The 22094-nt window shown below is 43.0% G+C and overlaps 1 protein-coding gene across 1 annotated transcript; it reads right to left on the reverse strand.

Annotated features, from left to right (window-relative positions):
* Positions 1-13849: 13849 nt before the first annotated feature.
* Positions 13850-15327, reverse strand: LOC128942627 (transcription factor SOX-17-like). Its single transcript, XM_054285193.1, has 2 exons — positions 15033-15327; positions 13850-14760 (listed from the first exon to the last, which is right to left on the reverse strand). The coding sequence occupies exons 1-2, from the start codon at positions 15325-15327 to the stop codon at positions 13850-13852; spliced, it is 1206 nt and encodes a 401-aa protein (XP_054141168.1).
* Between the last annotated feature and the right edge of the window lie 6767 nt (positions 15328-22094).

Consider the following 22094-nt stretch of genomic DNA (forward strand, 5'->3'; position numbering starts at 1 on the left):
TCATCTGTATTACATTGTTTCCATTTATTATCTACCACATATAAACTATTTTACCAAAAAGGATACACACTGCAGACAAAGCACAGAAACTCAAGATAGGATGTACATTTTGAGAAAATTCCTGACTTTCTGTTCCCTACAATTTCTCTGTCTTCCCAGACATGTAAAATAAACATAGCTAGACTGACTTCAGCATTTTATGGGTTATAGCCCTCAGCCCCAAAATCTACATGCACAGAGATAAGATATCAAGAATTAAAGAAAAAAAATTTGTTTTCCCCTCTGCATTTTTCTACACTACCCCACCTGTTAACAGTTTCTCACAGAAGTACATTTTATTTGTAGAGGTATTCTTTCTACTTCTGCAAGTAACACCAAATGAAATAATTTGTGCACCTATCAACAAAAGCTGCAGCTTTCTAAAGAGTATTGTCTTAATAGTTTTTCACCACTTCTGATTTTAACTTGGGAGGTCTTTGAATACAAGAATAGGATGTCAGACAAATGGAAGACAAATTTTATGAATTTGAGAACCATGATACTTGACCCATAAATGCCAAACTAATAGGCTTCTTGATTCTCTCTCTTCCCAATGGCCCTATGCTCATTTTCTGCACAAAATTCACCATCTCTTTTTTAAGGTTGAAGAAACAGTTCTACTAATTAAAATACTCTGCAAATTAAAAGGTTCTACAGTGATTATAAATTTTTCTATTCGCTGAATTGAGGGCATGCTATTTTATCTTATCTTGAAACATGTTTTTACACCAGTTAAATATGATTTGTCAGCAATTACCCTTATTTTGGTTTAGTATGTCCTTTGTTAATTAGAGCAGTCCCTAATGCAATCCTGCCAAGTATTTTAGCTCTGGAGTTTGCAAGCCCCTAAGCTATCATCAATTTCACAAGTTTCTTAATTTACACCTGCTGAGATAGGATCAGCAGACTTGGGTTTGTTTAAATGAAATTTCTGTTTGGATTACAGAGGGAGGCTGCCTACCCATGGGCATACACACTGGGATAAACAGCCACCATAGGTGGCCACTCTGAGAGTGAAAAACATTATAGAAAGTTGGGGGTACAGATAAAAGAAAATAAATGAAGGTACACTACAAGACAAGCATTTGCATTCACTGTATTTCAAACAACACAACACTGATTTTGTCAAACCCAGCATTACACTTCCATAAGCATTATAAAGGTCTTTAAAGACAGGGTACTGCAGTGATGTGTATGAGAGAACAGTTACAGACCAAAGCTTTCAAAACTGACCAGCAGTTGTTAGCCTATTTGTACCAATTTAATGTCCTATTTTCAAGAGTCCGAGTGTTCAGGTTTTGAGACACGCAAACAAAACCATTTTCACATATCTATATAGCATAAATGCATGTTAGAGTATTTTTAAATTATTAGGAACTTTATTTTCAAGTTTCTTATTAATAATCTTTACCCCAGAGGTTGATTTTCAGTGAATCTTTTTAATAGGAAGAATCAAGAACTGTTATTAATTAGTTATGAAAAAAAATTAAAACACTTTAATGGTGCTTCTAAAGTAAGAATAAAACAATCAAAAAAAATCAGAATATAGTTTTGTTTTGTAAATAAAAGATGCAGTAAAGTATTATAAAGTCAAATTCACAATTAAAAAAAATTTGCATAAAGTAAAACTTTACATAATATTATCACCTTTTCTGCAAATGCATTTATGATGAAGATAACTAATTCAATCCAGTTTAAAATGTTTGGATTAATCTAAAGAAAGTGTACTCCTAATTTACATTGCCTGAAGACTAAAATACTTCATCATGACTGGCTGTGTTAGATGCTTGTTTAAATTGTTGGGGATTTTTTTTCCTAATATGATTCAACTACCATGTTTGATTTAGAGATTTGCTCCCTACTGCAATGCATTTAAATAAATTTGGCAACTAGGAGCACAACATGATAACCTGGCCCTGTAAAAGGTTAAAGTCAACAATTACAAAGCTTTTAGTTGTGAAAACAACCAGTAAATCCTGAGGCAAGCCAATAACATTTTCTTCTATTTTCTCACCAATTAAGTGAGATCCTGTTTCCTAGTCTGAGGTGCATGTAGGTTATCAGGTGCGTGTGTGCCTTTAGGATTAGTCATGTTCATGGCAATAAAATTAGCACGAGGAGCTGGGAAGAGTTTACACAGTCCAAGTCCAGCTTTTCCATGCTCCATCTCTCACATCACAAAATTCTACACAGTCATTTCATTTCCACTGATTGCTGCCTGGACATCCACTACAGGAATAATTATGAATCAAGTGTAGAGTGTATCAGACAAGGTCATTGTCTTTGGCTCTAATAGATACTAAATTAAATTACTTACCATAAGTCATCTCTGTTTCTCAATCTCTTCAGAAGGCATGACTGTAGAAAAATTCACAGGTGCATGGGGATTGAAAACATCAACAATGAGCAGGCTTTATCAGCAGTGGAAAACAGCCCTAGGGCTACGATATTTTTCCCTGCAATTCACTTACCATTTTTCCTCTAAAAAGAACTGCTGCAGCAGTGATCTTTTACTCAGCAGCATCTCAAATCCTGTGGTTTTGGGCCCCTCACTACTACAAAGACATTGAGTTGCTGAAATGTGTCCAGAGAAGGGCAGCAGAGCTGGTAGAGGGCCTGGAGCATGAGCCTTATGAGGAGCAGCTGAGGGAACTGGGGTTGTCTCATCTGGAGAAAAGGATGCTCAGGTGGATGCTCCTTAAAAAGGATGCTCCTTATCACTCTACAACTACCTGAAAGGAGATTGTGGAGAGGTGGAGTTCATTCTCTTCTCCCAGCTTACCAGTGATAGAATGAAAGGAAATGGCCTCAAATTGTGCCAGGGGAAGTTTAGATTGGATATTAAGAAAAATTTCTTCCTAGAAGGCATTGCCAAGCATTGGAACCAGGAGAGTGGTGGGTTCACCACCCCTGGAGATGTTTAAAAGACCTGCAGAAGTAGCACTCAGGGACATGATTTAGTGTGGGCTTGGCAATGCTGGGTAAGCAGTTGCCTTGATAAAAAAGTCTTTTCCAACCCAAATGTGTCTGTGAATCTGAGGACATGTCCTTCTGTGCTCAACAGCTAGCACTATGCCATTGAGGAACTCTACAGGAGACTGTCAGCAAACAGAGGTATCAAATACTTTATTTAATAGGCACCAAATTGTGAAAAATACTTATCCATTCATTTTTTCAAGATAAGCTGCAATGGGGGGAAAAATGAAAGGTAATAATTTTTTATATTTTTATGCACATATATACACATTTCTTTCCACTGTAATGCATGCAGAAAATTGAATATAGCTTTCTTTTTTAAATTAAAGAAGCAGTCAAGTATTATAAAGTCAAATTTACAACTAAAGAAATCTGCATTAAGTAAAACTTTACATAATATTATCCTGTGATACTTAGTTTTACTCCCTAAATGCTTCCAAAAATCATACCTTCTCTTAAATAAGAATGAACTGAGTGCTATTCTTCCTTTATTCAAATCTCTGGCTTTCATCATGGCTGGTCTCTTAGTTGCAATCTCTTTTTGAGTTGGGGGGCTTTTTGTACTTAATTATACAACATCTACTGTGGGGCTCTTTTCTGGTTATCCACTATATGCAGATAATCTTAGAACAATATCATGTTATATGAGTAACAATATAAGATTCAAGCCAGTTTTGTACTGACAATCTCCCACTTGCTCTATGAGATCAAATATAAATTCCAAGTCTGATCTTTGCTTTAGAAAAAATTTCACTTTAAATTTGCAGAAACTGCCATGCAGAGGATGACTTTAACTTTCTGACCACACATTACAGAGATTAGTGAGGTCAGGTACACTCTAAGCATAAGATGTGTCCCTGCACGCATGACTCTTCATGTGAATGAAAATATTAATATAAAAACATTCATGCAAATCATAAAATGGAGTCACACAGAGCATATATTGCAGGAACTGATTATAGGCATTCAGCAGCATGTGGTGCTCCCTGTGAAATACTATGTAAAACATTTAATAAACTAATTTCTATGAAATGACATATAATCTCATTAACAGCTCAGTATACTACCTACCAGTGCCAAGAGGAGGTGCCTGCTCCTGTACAGGTGCTCCCAAGATGGGGAAGAGTGTGTGAGGTTACTGATGGTGAGATGGGGAAGAGTCTGAGGGAGCTGAGTATCTGGGATCAATCTAGAGGAGCAAGTGAAAAGGGAGCTGGTGGAGTCCTTTACTGTGCAGCTGGGTGAGGGGGATGCCCTGAGGAGCCACCAGACAGGAATTCCCTGTGGTATTTAGCTGTACCTAGCTCAGTTCTTTTGCCCACAGTCTGTTGCACACCATTCCCTCACTGCTGGGGTCCAACTCAAGAAACAAGAGAGCAGCCCTACTGTCTTACCCTGTTAACATATTTGAAGAACTTCATGCTGCTTTGTTGATAAAGGAAAACACCAAAAGCATGTATTGACAATCTCTGAAATACTAATTAATCACACCATATTTTTATATTGTGAAAGCAATTTCTTAAATGTAGAATCATTCCATTTGCATTGAAAACACTAATGCTACTGTTTTAATGTTAGGGCAGAAATAAGTTTAGGCGAGTAATTTTGCCCTGTGCCCAAAGAGAACTAATGGTCACCAACATTTGGTACACAGAAATTGAGCCTTCAGTCTCTATTCACAAATGATGTCTTCAAAGCTCTGCCCCCACGCTTAGGTTATCTTTTCCTTCAAGTGTGGTGTGCAAACATAGATGCAGTGCTCACCTGAGGTCTCTTATAGTGAAATAATTAACTCCTGGGTGTCACACGTGTTCTTCTTCATGCTTGCCAAGATGACCTCTGCCTTTTTTATTCACAGCAGCTTTGTTGACTCAGATCATTAGGAATGTGATGGGAAAAAGAAAGAGATTAAGGTAGTGTATTTTATTTTACACTGCAGGGGACTGAGAACATAGCTGTAGTCAGTTATTATGACTCAGATGAGGTGCAGTAGTTCCCCACCAAGAAACAGCAACTACTCAAACTCTTCCAACTGGACTATTCATAACTCACAGTATTCTGCTGAATAAATGGCTTAATTCTTATTCAACTGTTGCCTTAAGATTCTCCCCCATTCGCTTTTGCAACAGCATTCAGAAAGTCAGTTATTCTTTTATTTATTTATGCATTTATTCTCTCTGCGTTCCTTAACTGAAATTCTTCTTGCTGATATCAAGCTATTTCTCCAAATTACCAGGATAACTTTAGCTTCTAATTTTATAATTTACAATGTTTTCAGCCCTACCCAAGCTAGCAAAATCCAGAAATTTTGTTAAGTATAGTCTATGCTCCTGAATCATTATTAAATGCAAAAAGTAAAGAAATGGGTCTGTACAATGATTCCATCTGAAAGAATTTTTATAGGTAAAGGCACTGATAACTGTGATTATCTGTGATTTAATCTGGTTCATGTCTCCCCAGTTTAGGGGAAGTAGCACATAACAACCTTAAAACTTCTGCTATCATCAAGCTACATATATTGCTTCTCCCTTAACACTCAAGCACTTGCTCTGCTATTACAGGAAATCATGCTGACTTGATAAAATTTATTCTTGAAAAGTCTGTTTGGTTTTGTTTCTTTACCTCTCACTACTTGTAATGTTAATTGTTTGGCTTAATATCTTTCTGATTATCAGCATTAGACCAAAGGACTTGCAAATGTCAGGCTTTCCTTAAGAAAAATATTATGTCCCTTTTTTATTTCAGGGAATCTTCTCTGGGGTTGTGAAAGAGAATGTCGTGACTATTCTCACTATGTTACCTCATATATTTAGATTTTCCACAATCAGTTCCCTCCAGTGTCAACATCATTATTTTTAGAAAATGGGAGATTGCAGAACTATCATTTTTGAACATTTTAACAGCTAGAAGTATAGAACTAGTGGTCTGAAGGCCTAATACAGACAAATCTAATTGCCCAGTTACCTTCCCACTTGGATCATTTTTCTTGTCCTCTCTTGATTGCTGTTATATTTTCCATTAGTTTTCCTTCCTCAGTTCTTTGTCTTTAAGATGCTCTAAATACAGTGCAATGCTTCAGAGGATGATCTCCTTGCTCCTGCAGTAAAAGGAGGAAAAACTTGTTTGACAAATGAGCCTTCCAAGCTGAGACACTCATGGTTAAAACTGACACTGTTTGCCTTCCTGTCATCAAGGATAACAGAGATAAACTCTGGAAATCAGTTTGTTTCTCTTGCTTTAAAGTAAGCCATGAGAACTCCTGGAGGTTACAGATACTGGAAAATATCTGTAATTCCTGGATATTACTGTGGTTCTAATTTAGGAAGTATGAAGAGTGGAGTTAATGTGGTTTGTTTATATGGGACGTCACAACACTGTTATTGTTATTCATCACTTGGCACAAAGGGGAACTTGGAGCATCTCCAGGCAATCTGCAAACTGGAGTAATTTCACAAAACACTTGAGACAGCTGAAGAGGGAACATCAGAAATGGAGTTTTATCTAGCTCAGACACCAGGATTCACTCCCAGGTTTTAACTCAGGGAGGCCTCAGATCTGTGATAAATTTAGCTCCAAAAGGAACTACTTATGCTGCAGGAGCAATTGCATACTCCAGCCAGGATGCTCCCCCACAAGGATGCACATCTTCTACATGTCCTATGTGATGTCTGCCAGCTCTGTGTTATTATCTTGAATACTCCTAGGACATCTCAGATTGTGTCAGGCTCTCAAGTTTAGAAAAGTATGGCATTATCTGGAAGGTACTTGAGTCACAAAACCCAGCAATTAAACATATATTGTAAACATTGAGAGAGTATTTCCCCAGAATGATCACAGACTTTTCCAAAACTCAAGATTATGCTGTTGTCTTACTGATGATGTAAATTCAACAACAAAGTTAAAGACAATCTTAATGTCAGCCAGCTATGCAGTGTTTAAAAATTCTGCTCCTTATTTGGAGCTTTACAGTTATTTTATCCCTAGCAAAGGTAAGGATTGTCTAAACCATGAATAAAAATTAATAGAAAGTCTGAAAAAGTATCTGAAAAGATTAGTACATACCACAATACCTATTTGCCTATGAAGACCATTTGGCAGTATTTTCCCTATAGGAATACAATTTTACCTGAGATAGGATATCATAGTGCCTGCAGTGGCAGGTGCTTCTGGACTGTAAAGCTTTTAAGCTGTGCTCTGGATAACAGGTCATTATCTGATCATCTGTGATATTTGACAATTGCAGGTGGAAATGTTCCTGAAGCAGGTCAGTAAAGCTGAGGAGGAAGACACATCCCAGACAGGCACCCCTCAGGGTAAAGCAGAGGCATCGTCTGTGAGCAGCAGCGACTCAGAGGGTCAGGAGGGCGTTGCTGCCGCACGGAGTGTGACGCTGGATGCTGAAATCCAGGAGCCACCATCTTCTTCAATGTTCTTGTATGCTCTCAAGAAGCAGAGAGGCTTGCTTGTATTTATAGACAATTGTTTATTTTTAGCAGAATTTTTAAAAATTGATGTGATGGTTACCTGAAACCTCTTAGGGGTAAGTTGGACATGAATACTCTTGATTTTCTAGCAACCTTAATACTTCTACCAGTCAGGATGAGTATCTAGATTGACCTGGAATGCATAAAGTCCTTCAGAGTGACTACTTATTGCTATCAAAATATATGATCTGTGAATAATTCAGTAAATAAGAACTTACTGCTGTAGAGAAGCCACCTACAGCAGTAACGCAACAAAACATGCTCAGACTTGTTCTGCTGCCTGACAACCTTGACATAATTGTGCTATTTCCTCTATTTGTCTAACATTCCCTGGCTACAACACACATCCTTGGGCAAGACTTTTCATTTCACTGTTACCAAATGGCCTTCATGTAATTTGCTGTGCACACATGAGTGCAGTATTGCAGAAATAACTACACAAATCCTCAGCGTCAGCAGGATGGTCAGCTGCCCTTCATCATCCACAACCCATTTGCTTGTTGCACTTTAGTTTGTATCTGTGTAATGCCATAGCTTTTCACTTTACACTGCTAAGAATTTATTTCACATAGGAGAAATATTGGCTGCTGGTATTCTCCTTCAGTTGTGATCTGCTAATGGCAAGTGTGATTGGAAGTGCACACAAGATTAGAAATTTACCTGAAGTGAAAAAAAAGAAATACAGGTGATTCCTTCTGCAGTGTAACCTACACTGTTCCCCAGCTCTGCCACCTGGAAACTAAGCTGTCCCCCCTTCCTCAGGGAAATATTGGTTTTCTTCACTGCTGTGTTTCCTGTATTAGTCACTTTTCCATTCAGAACCTCCAGAACATGTTTGCACTTGGTAGTGACAATAACTCCCCTTTCCTTTTGGTTTGCAGCCGTGACAAGGCTGCCACTCATGTCTGTAACAGTGGTGCTGCCATTACTGACACCCCTTTGTGGGTTAGCCTGGAACACTGGGGATGGCCTCTAACCATAATACATACGTTTCACAAGGTTATTAGGAAACCTTTTTGATATTCCAGATCTTTTTCTCTCAATATGAAGGTTTTTGTGTTTTATTGAGGTTAGAGAGCTGAAAGAAAACCCAACAGACTCTTCCTATGATACAGAGTCTCAGTGATGCTGCACTTGCTGGGAAGTCAGTAATGCAGGCTTTAAGGGTTGTAATTGAAAATCAGACTCATGAATTAAACACACCTGTCTGTCTGAGATTCCTTGCAGGACACTGGGAACTGGTTGAAATGATCTCTTGCAGTTATTTCAATATGCAGCAACAAAACAACAGCCTTGCTATTTTTCACATCTCCTGTGGGGATTTCAAGACTATATATGAGTAGGTACAAACCAGTGGGTTATTCCCTGAGACATTACTCTGACTTATTCAGGAATAACAAAATGGATCTTCTCTTTTTTCATTGTTTTTTGTTTGTTTGTTTTTTCTTCAGGTTTGGCTTTCTCTAATATTCTGCTCTGGAATAGTATTTCTAGGGAATAAATTAGGTAATTCTGTCTGAGAACAACTCTTGTGTTTCAGAATTACAAACACTGTTGTTTGTATCTTGACAAATTCTAGCAAGTTTTCCACATGTTAAATAGCTCCCTCTAGGTTTAACCTCAAATTCTAATTCAGTGGTGAATTGAGTCCATTCTTTTTAAAGCAAACTCAGGACATTGTGATTCAAGATTCTTGCATCAGTACTAGAGAGTGTTTTTGCAGCGTTACATTTTCAGTCATCATACCCAATTCAAAGGTATGAGAAATTTATACAAATTGCACTCTTCTGAGGGCAAATCTGCTTCACCTTGCTCAGAGAAACCAGTTTTCACAGTCAATTTTGTACAGGCAAAATTGTCATAGGTTGACATACGGAAAGACTGTGTGTAAATCAGGGAAACACCTGTAATCTACCTCTCAAAAACTTCTAGGAGTGATACCTTTCACTAATACAATGAAAGCATGAAATAAAAAACTAAGAAAAAAAAAATCAAGAGTACATAACCTGACTCTACCTTAGCTATTCCCCAGTAATACTAATCTGTGCATTTGAAACCAGAATTTGTGTGGTACCAAACCAGGTATTCAGCTGCACGAATTCACAAATATTGGTTCATCACACCAGTTAATTTGAAAACAACCTTTACCCAGAAAAACATTTTAATATTCTTTATCTTTGTTCAACAGGGGACAAATTTTTATTTTAAACAGGATGTGTGCAGGATAAATTTTGTTTCTACATGGCAATAACAAGAAGCTTTAAAGTAAATCAGACACCATAAAGTAATTCCACAATGCCTTGGAAAGAGCCCAAGACTTGCTGGTACCTAAATATATTCTCTGTGGGTAAGTGTAGAGGCCACCCTCGATGTGAACAATAACTATATTCCCCTGATAACTCTCTGGAATACTCCATGAAATGAGATCTCTCTGATAAGGAAAAAGATGGAAATTTACTTTCTCTGAACTATTGCTTATTAAAATGCTGAAGATGCTGGTATCCTTCTTTAAACAAGGTAAAAATTTGTTTTGATGAATAACTCTGTTTATAAAATCTTACTTCAACATTTTTCAATGTCAGGTACCTGGAATTAATTTGTATCACAATACAGCTAGGATAAAAAATGAATTATTTTAAAAGGATAGAACAGAGCCATAATAAAAGAGCCTCAGTAGCTCAAATATTTTTACTTTGCTTGTTACTGCTCCACTGTAGGTGAAAAACACTCCTAGAACAAGTGTTCTGAGAGAGTCTGAAAGCAGCTGGAAACAAATTTGCAATTTATTTAATTATGAAATTTCTGGAGATTGCATCAAGTCTGTGATATTTGCTGATATCTCAAAGGGCATTTCTAGATTTGCTTTGAAATGTTCTGTATTTTTCTCCTTATGCTCTTTGAGATTCTTTTTACTGAAGGACTCATGACATCATGAGTAGTGTTTCACTTTTATTTGTTGTCAGGTGACATATACCATGTTTGGGTCTTTCAGTTTCTTTACCTCAAAATGCAAAACTTGTACCATTAATATATTTTAAGAGCCATGGCAATTTCAATTTGTAGTGATACATAAGGTATATTCATGCTTGAATTAAATCTAAGAGAGACACCTTAGAACTAAAATTAATCTCAAACTATACAAAATGCAACGTACTTGGACATTAAGACACCTCGTGAGAAATTCCTTGTCTCCACCTGACCATGTGCCTATTTAATTAAATGCATTTTTAAATCACTGGGGTAAGACAAAATGCTTAGTTGTAATTTACCTGACAAGAAGTGTAAATTAGGCATTAAGACTATGTTGCCATGGTTAAATTTTTATGCTCCTGTGACTAGGATAGTCTTCTCCATTTTATACTGCAATCTATATAACACAAAATTTAAAATCTATATATCAATTTGTATTCATGTAGTAATCATTGCATATGCAGCCATAAATGTAGTGGTTGCTAGAAGATGAATATATTAAGTATTTCATGCCCGTATTCATTTAAGTAAAACTAAGAATTTTAATAAACCATGAGGAGAATTAAACCATGAAATGAGATGCAGGAAGACAGGAAAAAGAGCTTATAGAGATGAAGCTACCTCATAGGAGGTTGCAAGGAGGTAGAAAAAAGGGCACAGTTGGGACTGAAACAATCAGGAGACACTGAAGAGCAGAGGTAAGGACAAAGACAGTGGGCAACTAGAAACATGAAAAAGATAGAGGTTAAAAAAAGGCAAGCCATCAAGGAAAGGGAGAGGATACAGGTAAATTTCAAAGGGGAAAAGCTTGGTATTTTGAGAAGAGAAAGAATAGACAAACCTGGTGGGAGTGGTTAGCCTACTACAGAAAAGGAAAAAGGCTAATGTGAGTAATGAAAGGAGCAAACCTGGCAGAGTGCAGGAGAAGGAGACTGTAGCAAAGAGTAGGTACAGAAAAGACAGAGGCAAAGTAGCAGATGTCATTCCCAGAATGAGAATAAAAACAATTATTCCACAGCCCCAGCATCACTTTGTTGTCCTACACTATTATCCCAAAGACACACTGACAATATTTGTTCCCTCACTTTGCAGCAGGTTAAAATACAGGTACATGTAGCGGATTAGATGCTGTTATTTGGTGAGGTATTCCTCATGTGCTGCTTCATTTCATGCAGACAATGGACAAAGTTCTAGGTAGAAATCAGTATCAGATGGTCAGATACAAGGCAAAGGGAATTGGACTCGGGAATTAGATGTTGGGAAGGAAAAAGTGCTGCAATTGCTATAATTAGGGAGCATTTTTGTTTCAAACTTCATGTATGACTTCTGTTTAAGATAGAGATTAACTGCATTGGAGTTCCATAGAAAATGTGCATATCATCTACAATTAATACTGATATTATAATGGTATTTACTAGAGGTTAATTAGAGCTGCCCTAGTAACCTTGATCCTGGAATTTGTTTTACTTTCTTTGGAACTTCTTTAATTAAGCTTACTTCCCTTCCTTAATTTTCTTTCACTGGAGGATTTTTTAATTTTATTTTATAACAGAATTCAGCTATTTACTGAGGCTATACTACAGTAATAAAAAAAAAAGGTGTCTTAGGATTTATGTAGTGAATAAATATACAAAAAGCAATAAAAAATATTTTTATATACCTAAACATCTATTCAAAATACTAAATTTGTCTGTGCTATTATTCTGAGGGGCTTTAGAATACTTCTGCAATAGTATGAGAAATAATCATGGCTACAGTTTTAGCAGCCCATAACTGTAGGAGTATGATTACCGTGATGGTGACCAGCAGGGCTGGTCATCTATGAGACAACTGGAACAATCCAATTGTTCAACCAGAGTTTTCACTGTCCTTAGCCCTTGTTATTAGCCCTCTCCTAGCCTATAATTATAGCATATAAAATACTTCTATCTAGACAAAAAATATTATATTGAAGTGACTATGCATTTAAAACAGTGGCAAATAAAATCACATTTTCAGAATTAATAAATGAAACATTATCCAATCCCATATTTTAACTAGATTTGTTTGAAAATGTGTTATAAAATGGTCACTAAAATTTTTTATTAAAATTTGTGCAATTTATAAGTATAAATTGCACAAATGGAATTTTTGCAGGATTTCTCCATCCACAACTTAGTAGTCTAATAAATATGTAGGACAATAAATTAAGTAGGATAAAGTACACTTATCCAAAAATCTTTGTTATTGCCTATCACTTTTGAAATGTCATTGGCAAATTAAAACATCTCAAGACTTCCACCACAATTATTATGAGCTGACTCCAACCAGCATCTTCCAAACATCAGAAGAGTGATGATGCAGTTGGACTCTTGCAGTGGCAGAAATGTCACAAGAGAGGACAGGTGAAAATGCTAAAAAACCCATTTTAATGGTCAGTTGATACTTGACAGTAGCCAAGTGAGCACTTGAGCAACACTTTTTTCTCCTCACTGGTATAAGCTGAGCATGAATCCCATGGCACTAAATGGCATGAACAGACTTGAAGATAGGTGGCAGAAAGTAATGTAATTTCTACATGCAGCTTCCATCCTGTCTGTGAATCCTCTGATTCAAGCAAAAATCACTACGTACAGCAAAGTTGCCTTTTCATCTGCAACTTTCCAAACCCAATGTATTTCCAGGCACACTTTAAAATTAGTATCTCAAATTTACCTAGCTTCCTTTGTGGTAGACTAGAGGTTTTTTCCAGTGCATTAATGCAAAATCAGTTGGCAAATCAGAAGGAAAAAAACCTATAAAACGCGTGTAAGTCAAATCACAGGTTCTGTACTCAAAGAGACAGTCCAGCAGCAGAGATCTGACTATTAGGCTGTGTGATAAGAATACAGCCACACCTGTAAAAAAACATCTTAGCTCCTGGAGGTTGTTTTAGAGCCATTGTCATGGTGAAATAATCACATGGTATCTGCCTTTGGAGAGCATCGCCTTAGGGCATTAAAATTACTTAAAATTACTATCAATAAAGGGCCAAATGACCAAGAAGAATGACAGAAACAACTGTACATTCATTTATTTTCCGGAAATGCTAAAACACAGATATAGTTAAAAAAACTATTAGACACATGTTCTGGGCAAAAATGCAAGACTGCTGATTTTGCAAAAACATCGATGATCACGCGCATTAACAAAAGGGGGAAAAAAGATGTAAACATTCCATTAACACCGGACGAAAAGCAGTCCGAACGAGGTCTGTAGCCTACGGAATAATCGGGATAGCAGCTCAAGTCCGCCCAGAGAAAGTTCGCGGAACTGTCCCAGGGAGATTCAAATAAATTACATAAATAGGAGCGGGGCCGGGCGCCTCCGTGCAGTGTCCGTGCCGGGCCCCGGCGAGCCCCTCACAAGTCGGGGTAGCCGCAGTAGTAGACGGCGCTGCTGGCGTCCGACACGGCCGACGAGACGGGAGCCGCGGCCTCGGGCTCGTGGCCGCCGTAGGGCAGCCCCAGCTCGGGCTTGCAGCCGAAGCGCAGGTACTGCTCGAACTCCGTGCGGTCCACCTCGCCCAGCAGCTCCTCGGGCCGCAGCTGCTCCAGCTGCTCCCGGCACGGCGCCGACTCCGGCGGCGGCGACGGCTGCCCCACGGCCCCCGGCGGGCCGCGCCCCGCTCCCGGCGGCTGGCACTGCCCGTAGTAGGCGTGCAGCGGCGCCGGACAGCCCAGCAGCCCCTGCAGCGACCCGCCCGCGCCCAGCGCCTCCCCGGGCGCCAGGTGCCGCCGCAGCGACGCGCCCGACGGGCTCTCGGACGCCGCCGCCGCCGCTGCTGCCGGGTACTCGGCGGCCGCCGGGTGCGGGCCGTAGCCGTAGGGCACCAGCGCGCACTCCTCCTGCAGCCCCGCCGCGAAGAAGGACGCCTCGCTCTCCGCCGCGTCCAGCGGCGACGGGTCCGGGGTCGGCAGGCCGTAGCCGTCGAACGCGGCGCCCAGCGGCGCACAGTCCCGGTAGTGGCCCGCGCCCGCCGCCGCCGCGTAGCCCTGCTCGCCGTACGCCAGTCCCAGGCCCTCCACGCACATCCTGCCGCCGCCGCCGCCGGACACCTCCACGCCGCTGCCCAGCCCGGGCCCCGCCGCCGCCTCGGCCAGGCCGTGCTGCAGGAAGCCGCTCTCCACCCGCTTCAGGCGCTTCACCTGCTTCCGCCGCCGCGGCCGGTACTTGTAGTTCGGGTGGTCCTGCATGTGCTGCACCCGCAGCCGCTCCGCCTCCTCCACGAACGGACGCTTCTCCGACAGCGACAGCGCCTTCCACGATTTACCTGCACCAGCGACACCGTCAGACCGCCCGCTCACCGCTGCGCCGGCGCCCACGCCCGCTCCCGCCACACCGACACCGGCCCCGCAGTCCCAGTCCCGGCCGTGCCCGATCCCCGCTCGCCCTCGGACGCGACCGCCACGCCGGGACCCCGGCCCGACCGCCCACGGATGCCCCGCTCGCCGCCCACAGCCCCGACCCGGAGCTTCCCCGCGCTCCCCGCTCTCCCGGAGCCGCCCCGCGGCTCCCCGCGCCCGCCCGCGCTCGCTCGCTCACCCAGCATCTTGCTGAGCTCGGCGTTGTGCAGGTCCGGGTTCTGCTGCGCCAGCCGCTTGCGCTCGTCCTTCGCCCACACCATGAAGGCGTTCATGGGACGCCGGATCCGCGCCTCGCCCTTGCTCCGGCCGCCCGACGGCCCCGACGCCGCCGCGCCGCCCTTCGCCTTCGCCTCGCCCGGCGGGCTCAGCGCCTCTGCCGCCCAGGGGCACATGGCCGGCATCATGATGGGCAGCGAGCACCGCCCCTGCACCTGGTCGTCGCTGCTGGCGTAGCCCGCATCGGGGCTGCTCATCTCGCACCGGCACCGGACGGGACGCGCTGCCGAGCGCCGCCAAAGCCGGCAGCCGCGGCCAAAGCCCTCGGGACACCCTCCGCACTCGGAGCCCGCTCGCTGCTGCCGGAGCCCGGCCCGGCCCGGCCCTATTTGAGCCGCAGCGCGGCCAATGGGGCGGCGGGGGCGGGCGCGCAGCCGGACGGCGGCCGTGGCTCCCGCGGCGCTGCCCCGCGGGGCGGCCCCCGAGGCTCCTCCCGGCCCGGCCCGGCCCGGCCCGGCACCTGAGCGCATCGCGGGCCCCGCCGCGGCCAGCGCTGCCCCGCCCCGCGGGGGGACCCTGCCGGCTGTGCCCCGGGGCACCGGCAGCACCTTCGCCAGCGCCGCCGTCAGCCCTGCCCTCCGCAAGGGCCGCGCAGAGCGGCCACGGGGCCGGGCGCTAAGGGACATCCCTGAGCGGGGCTGGTACGAAAGAGGGGAAGGGGACAGAGTGCTTACAGTAGTGCCGAGATATCGTGTAACAGTCTGAGAGTCACAAGCGGCTTCTTCTGCAGGCAGATTTGAGATGTAACTTGGGATACTAAGTCAACTGATCATATGTGCATCACACTTCAGCTTCTTGCCCTCTAGCGCTACCTGAGCAGGTCCGAGCCGCCCCGGCTGCTCCTGCTCTGCCCCCTTCCCCCGTAACCAACTGCTCCGAGGGAGCGGCGCGGGAATGCTTCGGCGCATCCCCGCTTTCAGCTATGGCGAGACAGTTCCACGAACAGAGACAGTTTTTTTCCCGTCTGGCTGTCACTGTCACGGCCTCGCAGGATCCCCTCGCCCTCTGCTCTCTGTGCTTTGCCTCCTTGGCAAGTTAGTTTCATTAAATGACGACGTATTCAAAATTATCATTTTATCGGAATATATAGGGAAGTTGTAAAGACAATTCTGTTTGTTTTTCCTAAGAACAGGTGATGGATTCGAGGCGGTTTAAATTATTTTTACAACTCTTCTACTGCCATCGTATTGAGAGCAGTCTTGATAAATGGGACGTTCTCATAAACTGTGCTAAATCTTCCCATTTCGAGTTTCTAATATTCGGTCGTATTTTCGATATACCAACAACCCTATTTTTGAAAGGGTACCTCGGAAGATGTGTTAGCAGTGCCATATTTCATACAGTATGAATGCAGAGAATGTTTGCCCATAAACGAGCAGTCGAGCGACTGGCAAACCTTGGCACGACCTGAGATGTGTTTCTTGGCTAACGGATAGTTTCGGGATAACTGGACAAGATGAAGGGCACATCTGTGCCTTGATGCGTGAGATCGCGTCTTATCTGAATAGAAAAGGCGTGAAGTTACAGGCGATTAAAAAACCGTTGAATAAATCCTGCCCTCATTAATGAAGTTTGCCGGTCATTAACGCCCTTTTCCCCCCTCCAACAAGGCGCGCTTTTCCATGACACCTATTTCCACCAGGTATGTGGGCGACCAGGCACTGCAGTAAATCCCGGGTGGGGAGCGGGAGCAGGAGCACCCTCGACAGATTCCTGCCTTCGGAGAACTCCAGTCTTCTCTCCAGCGATGGACATAGGAATTATTTAAATCATCGTACAATTTCTTTCATGGTACCCCTGTGTTCCTGTTTTGCTTGAAGTCGAGAGTATGTAATTCTGTGTCAGTTCTTCACAAAGAGACACACTAACACAAGTTACTTAGAGTCCTTTATCTTCCACATAAGTCTGGAACCGGGAAAAGGGAATTTAAATGCCTGCAAGCTGGGAAAGGTTCGGGGGGCAGAATACCTACCTGGGAAACAATCCACTGGTAATGTTAATGATGTCAGACCAAGTTTGAAATAATTGCTTTTGGACAGAAGATTGCTGAATATATTTTTATATAAACCCTTTAAAATGCAGGAAGTAATCATAGACTAGTTTGGGTTGGAAGGGACTTTAAAAATCATCTAATTCCAGCCCCCTCCCATGGGCGGGAGCACCTTCCACTAGACCAGGTTACTCAGAGCCCCATCCAACCCGGCCCTGAACGCTTCCAAGGATGGGGCGTCCACAACCTCTCTGGGCAATCTGTTCCAGTGTTTTACCACCCTCGTTGTAACCCTGCTTCCTTCTAGCATATCTAAAAGGATCGTCTTTAAGTGTAAAACTATTTTTCTGTGTCCTATCCCAACACAGAATAGCTTCCCTGCTCTGTTTTTTACCACGCACACATACACACAATATGAAAGAGGATCACTTGTGTTCCTTGGGCTCATACTTTAAATTTCCCTAGGCTAAAAACTAGGCAGCTAGTTGACTTGGAGTAGGTTTTTTTTTTTCTTGAGGAAATAGGGACAGGGGACTGGGACAGGGACAACTGGACCTGTCCTACAAGTCTGCATTGCTTTTGGCGGGCTGTCTTTGAGCCTGGAGACGCTTTGCTCCCCCATTCCCCCGTTTCTCCCCAGTGCGCCCCACTGCACTGTGCAGCGCCACAGAGGGGCCACCGCGCACCTTCCCACCCCCGAGGCTGCCGGGGAGGGCTCGGGGCAGCGGGTTGGGTGCTCCACCAGGGCTGAGCCTCCCGTACCAGCCCGGGCAGCCGGGGAACTGCTGCCCGCTGTCCCTGCTCCGTGCGCGCTGGGGACGAGCGCCGAATATTGGGGCAGGGCACACCCGACCTCCCGAGTTTGCCGTGGGTTTTCTTCAGCAGACACGAAATGGGGCAATTCCCAGCTGAGCGGGTCGAGCGGGTCGCAGCTGGCCGGACCGCGAGCGGGATCACGCGGTGACAAGGATTGCACCCAAAACTCCTTCAGTCACACCACGTTACAACTTGATGGCATGAGTTCGTCGGGCTGGTCCCCTAAAGCAGCTCTACCGATCCATCACCATCAGCAGCTTCCCTGAGCACGAGTGACTTCCGAGCAGCGAAAATAGAGATTCAGTAGGAGGGGAAAAAGAAAAAAAAAGAAAAAATAAAGAAAGAAGGAAAAAAAAGGACGCTTTGAAACGAGTTCCAGAATACAATATAATACAATATGTATAATATAATATATATAATAATAAATACAAGCATGTAATGCCACCCGATCTTCAGCCTTGGGGCGTCACAAGCACCTATGGGACCCTGTAATCCAGAACACGAACAGATTGTGGGTTAGTGTTAACAGCAGCTACGTCCAGGTAGCTTTGCAACCCTCGACTCGAAGCAGGGAAGGGAAAAAAATAACCTACCCCTTTCTTGGCAGATGCGTTCATAGCCTGTCATTTTACAGTGTAGAAAGTGCAATAATTTTCTTTCTTTTGTTCAGAAGTTGTGGACTTTGAGGGTATTCTCCGAGCGCAACGGGCAAAGCCTAGGATAGGTTTTGCAGCATCCAAAGCAGAGAGAAGTCAGATGTCATCAGGAACAAAGGGATTTATTTAGCATTTCGTCTGAGACAAGATTCATATCTGAGGTGAAGTCTCTTTATGCATGTGACAGACCTTCTCAGTAAATAATTCAGGGTAGTAAAATAATAAAATACTAAAATATAGCAGTCTGCGAGAAACCTTGGATAATCGGCACACTCTCTTAGACGCACAGGCAGCTACTGTATTTAAGAGCCTCTGTCCAAACACAGAGAAGGCGAAAGAAATTCCCATTTTTGTAGACGGAAATCTGAAGAGGGCGACTGAACTCTGATCTCGGGAGCATTTAATTAGTCAACACATTACTTGACTGTTTAACGTTAAGCAAATGTGGGTGTGTAATTACTGGGTTTCGCAGTTCCCGCTCGTCCCTCGGCGCAGCGATCAGTGCAGTCAGCCACCCGAGGCACGCTAATGTCGCTTGTCACAAGGCTGCGAATGGCCTGTCCCTGCCGCCCGCCCAGCTGTGCCCGGGTATTGGCCCCTCATCCCGTGCTGGCATCCCAACATTGCCAGGGGCTCCTGCCGTCCTTCTCAGGAGCGGCTGGGACAGGATTTACTGCAACACAGGAATGGGGTTGCCACACAAGTAAATTAAATTTGTGTAAAAGGAGAAATTCGTCAGCAGCATTGCTGCTAATGTCTTCTAGTGATTATCTTCTTTGTAGCTGGAAGAGCACACAGCTACAGAAATGGGCAGAAATCTGCGATGTTAATATGGAGGTTGGATTTTGTGGTTTGTTGTTTTTGTTTTGGGGGTTGTTTGGTGTTTTGGGTGGGCGGTTTTTGGGGGTTTTTGTTGATTGTTTTTTTGTGGGTTTTTTTGTTTGGTTTTGGTTTGGGTTTTTTTGGTTTTTTTGGGGTTTTTTTAAGAGCACAAAACCTCTGCTTTTTGGCATTTCCAGCTCCTCTGTTTTAACAAGTGTGTTGTTATTTTCACCTCCTGGCTTTCTTGCCACCCGCCCTGCATGGACGACCCTTAAGCTGACATTAATTTAGTACCTTGGCCTGAAGTCCCCTTTTTTGCACACTAGGCCCACTTGCTTTTCTATCCATATGCTTCAGCAAGACAGAAAGCACACATAGACACACACACATAAACCATCAAAATAAAAAATAAAAAACCCACCAAAAACCCCAACCAACCAAAACAAAGAAATAAATAACACCAAAAAAAACCCCACACAAACAAACCAGCCCACTCAGAAATAAATCAACAAACCAAACCCTTCCAGCTGCAAGGTGACACCAACATAAGGGACACCAACATTGTGTTAAGAAAAATGGAAACGTTACTAGGGATTTATTGCGAATTAATGAGAGAGGGACAGAAAAACCCCCCAACCAAACAAAAGACAAAGAGCTGAATACCTTTTGGGCTTTGGGGCATAAGTGATCTCTGTGAACTTCAGAGAGCACTCGCCATTGCTGTAGGAGGGGGCTGGAAGGCGCTGCCCAGGTAATGCCGTTCTTTAACTGGAGAAAGAATTTGGGTAAGGTTGGAGAGGCTTTGCAGATGTCACCCTGTCCTTGTGGTTTACTTTCGTGGAGTGAACCAGCAGCGCGGTTTCCAGGGAGCCAACTGCCCTGTGTGCAGTGCCGGGATCGGCACTGTGGCAGTGACAGACCCCGACCCTGCCTGAAGAGCGCGGCCAGGAGCCGCCTCGGTCTCTGTCACTCACTTGAAGCCTTCTCCACAGTCCCCGGGGCACACAGCAACTGCTTTCACCGCCTGACAGCGAGAACCTTGATGCGGAAAGCTCTCGCGAAAAAAATATTAATCACTTCGGGGTTTTTCTTTTAATGCACCTATTGTGATAGGAGCTCATAGGGCGTGAGGAAGGTTTAACCTTTCAAAAGGGCTACAGGGCAGATTTGGGTGTCTGTCATTTAGATTCAGAAAGTCAAGATGCTGTGAGGAAAATAGGGCTTGGATGGAGATTCAGAATATTTTGCTTCATGCATATTGGCAGTACCTAAATCTGCCACGTTTCAGATATTTTAAAGAAGTTTCAGATCGCTCTTCTCCTAAGGAAGGGCTGAAAAAAGAGCTACACATCTGGGTACAGACAGGGATATAATGCTTCTTAGATCTGAGTCTGCAAAAGCTCTGTAAAAAGACTCCTGGAAGATCTGCCTCATCTTCACTGCACACAGTTCGACACACTTTAGTGGTGTGTTGGACTGTTGTGTGGGCCAGCACTCTTATTGAAACCGGTGTACTTATTTCAATATAGTGTCATTCTCTTCCAATGAAAAGAAAAGAAAAGAAAAGAAAAGAAAAGAAAAGAAAAGAAAAGAAAAGAAAAGAAAAGAAAAATATTTTCAATATTCAATACGAGCCACTTACAGTTTCAAGTCTGCTTCGGCCTTCAGCTGTCTGACAAGTTGGGGTGAAGGACAGAAGAGGGGAACAAAACCTGCATCTATAGGAAAAATGAAAAGAAATGGTGACTGCAGTTATGAAAAGGTTATTGTGATTTATTATTTCCTAAACCAGCCAAAGTAATTTTCCCACAGAAAGCTATGAACGTGTGTGAAAAGGACAAAATTATTTTAATCCTGTAGGTTTAAATACCATAATAAAAGGAAAACTCAATCAAATAAGAAACCATCTCTCATGCACATTTGTTTTCTGGGTTTACGTTCCTATGTTTTAGACATGTCATTTTTTTGTGTGTGTGTGTTTTTTTTCCAAATTAAAGTATGAAGAAAACATATTATGTCCTTGTTCTGAAATATCACCTATTTCAGAATTACATACTTTTTCTCACGTACAGTTGGGAGAGGAGTGAAGAGAGTGACAGGATGGATATTTGAGGTATATTTCTTAGAATTGAAGACTGTTTGAAAAGTAAAATGGGAAGATTAAGAAACTAGAGAGTAGACTATTTTACTAAATAGTAAGAGTCTGGATGCCTTTTGATTCAAGACTCAGTAACAGTGCACAATTACTAAGTCGATTTTTGCCGAGGAGGCTGCTCTTAAATCTCATTGATTGAGGCAGTTTGCATCTATTTTATCTTTCAAGCATACAAACATTAGTCTCTTTAATTGCAATTTGAAAACGGACCCAATTTAATTTCCCGTTCCCGTGGAAGATAGGCTGATCAGTGGGCAAGTCTGCCACTTCGGCCCCTGCCCCCTTCTCCCCGGTGCTCAGCGCCACAGCTTTATCTTAGGAAGCAAACGACCCAGATGACTGTTGCCTCCTCCCCCCGATTTAAGCAATAAACATAATTATTTTATCAGTCCCAGCCCACAGCCCGACTCTGTACTACCATCTAAATGAAAATATCTCCTTTTTTCACCCACGTTTAATTACAGGGTGCCCATTTCTCAAGCACGGAGATATTTCTAGCTCTAGACACGATGACATGGACAAAGG

This window comes from Melozone crissalis, unplaced genomic scaffold (genome assembly GCF_028551555.1).
Source record: "Melozone crissalis strain CALT ecotype California unplaced genomic scaffold, PUWL_Pcris_2 ptg000042l_1, whole genome shotgun sequence".
NCBI lineage: Eukaryota > Metazoa > Chordata > Aves > Passeriformes > Passerellidae > Melozone > Melozone crissalis.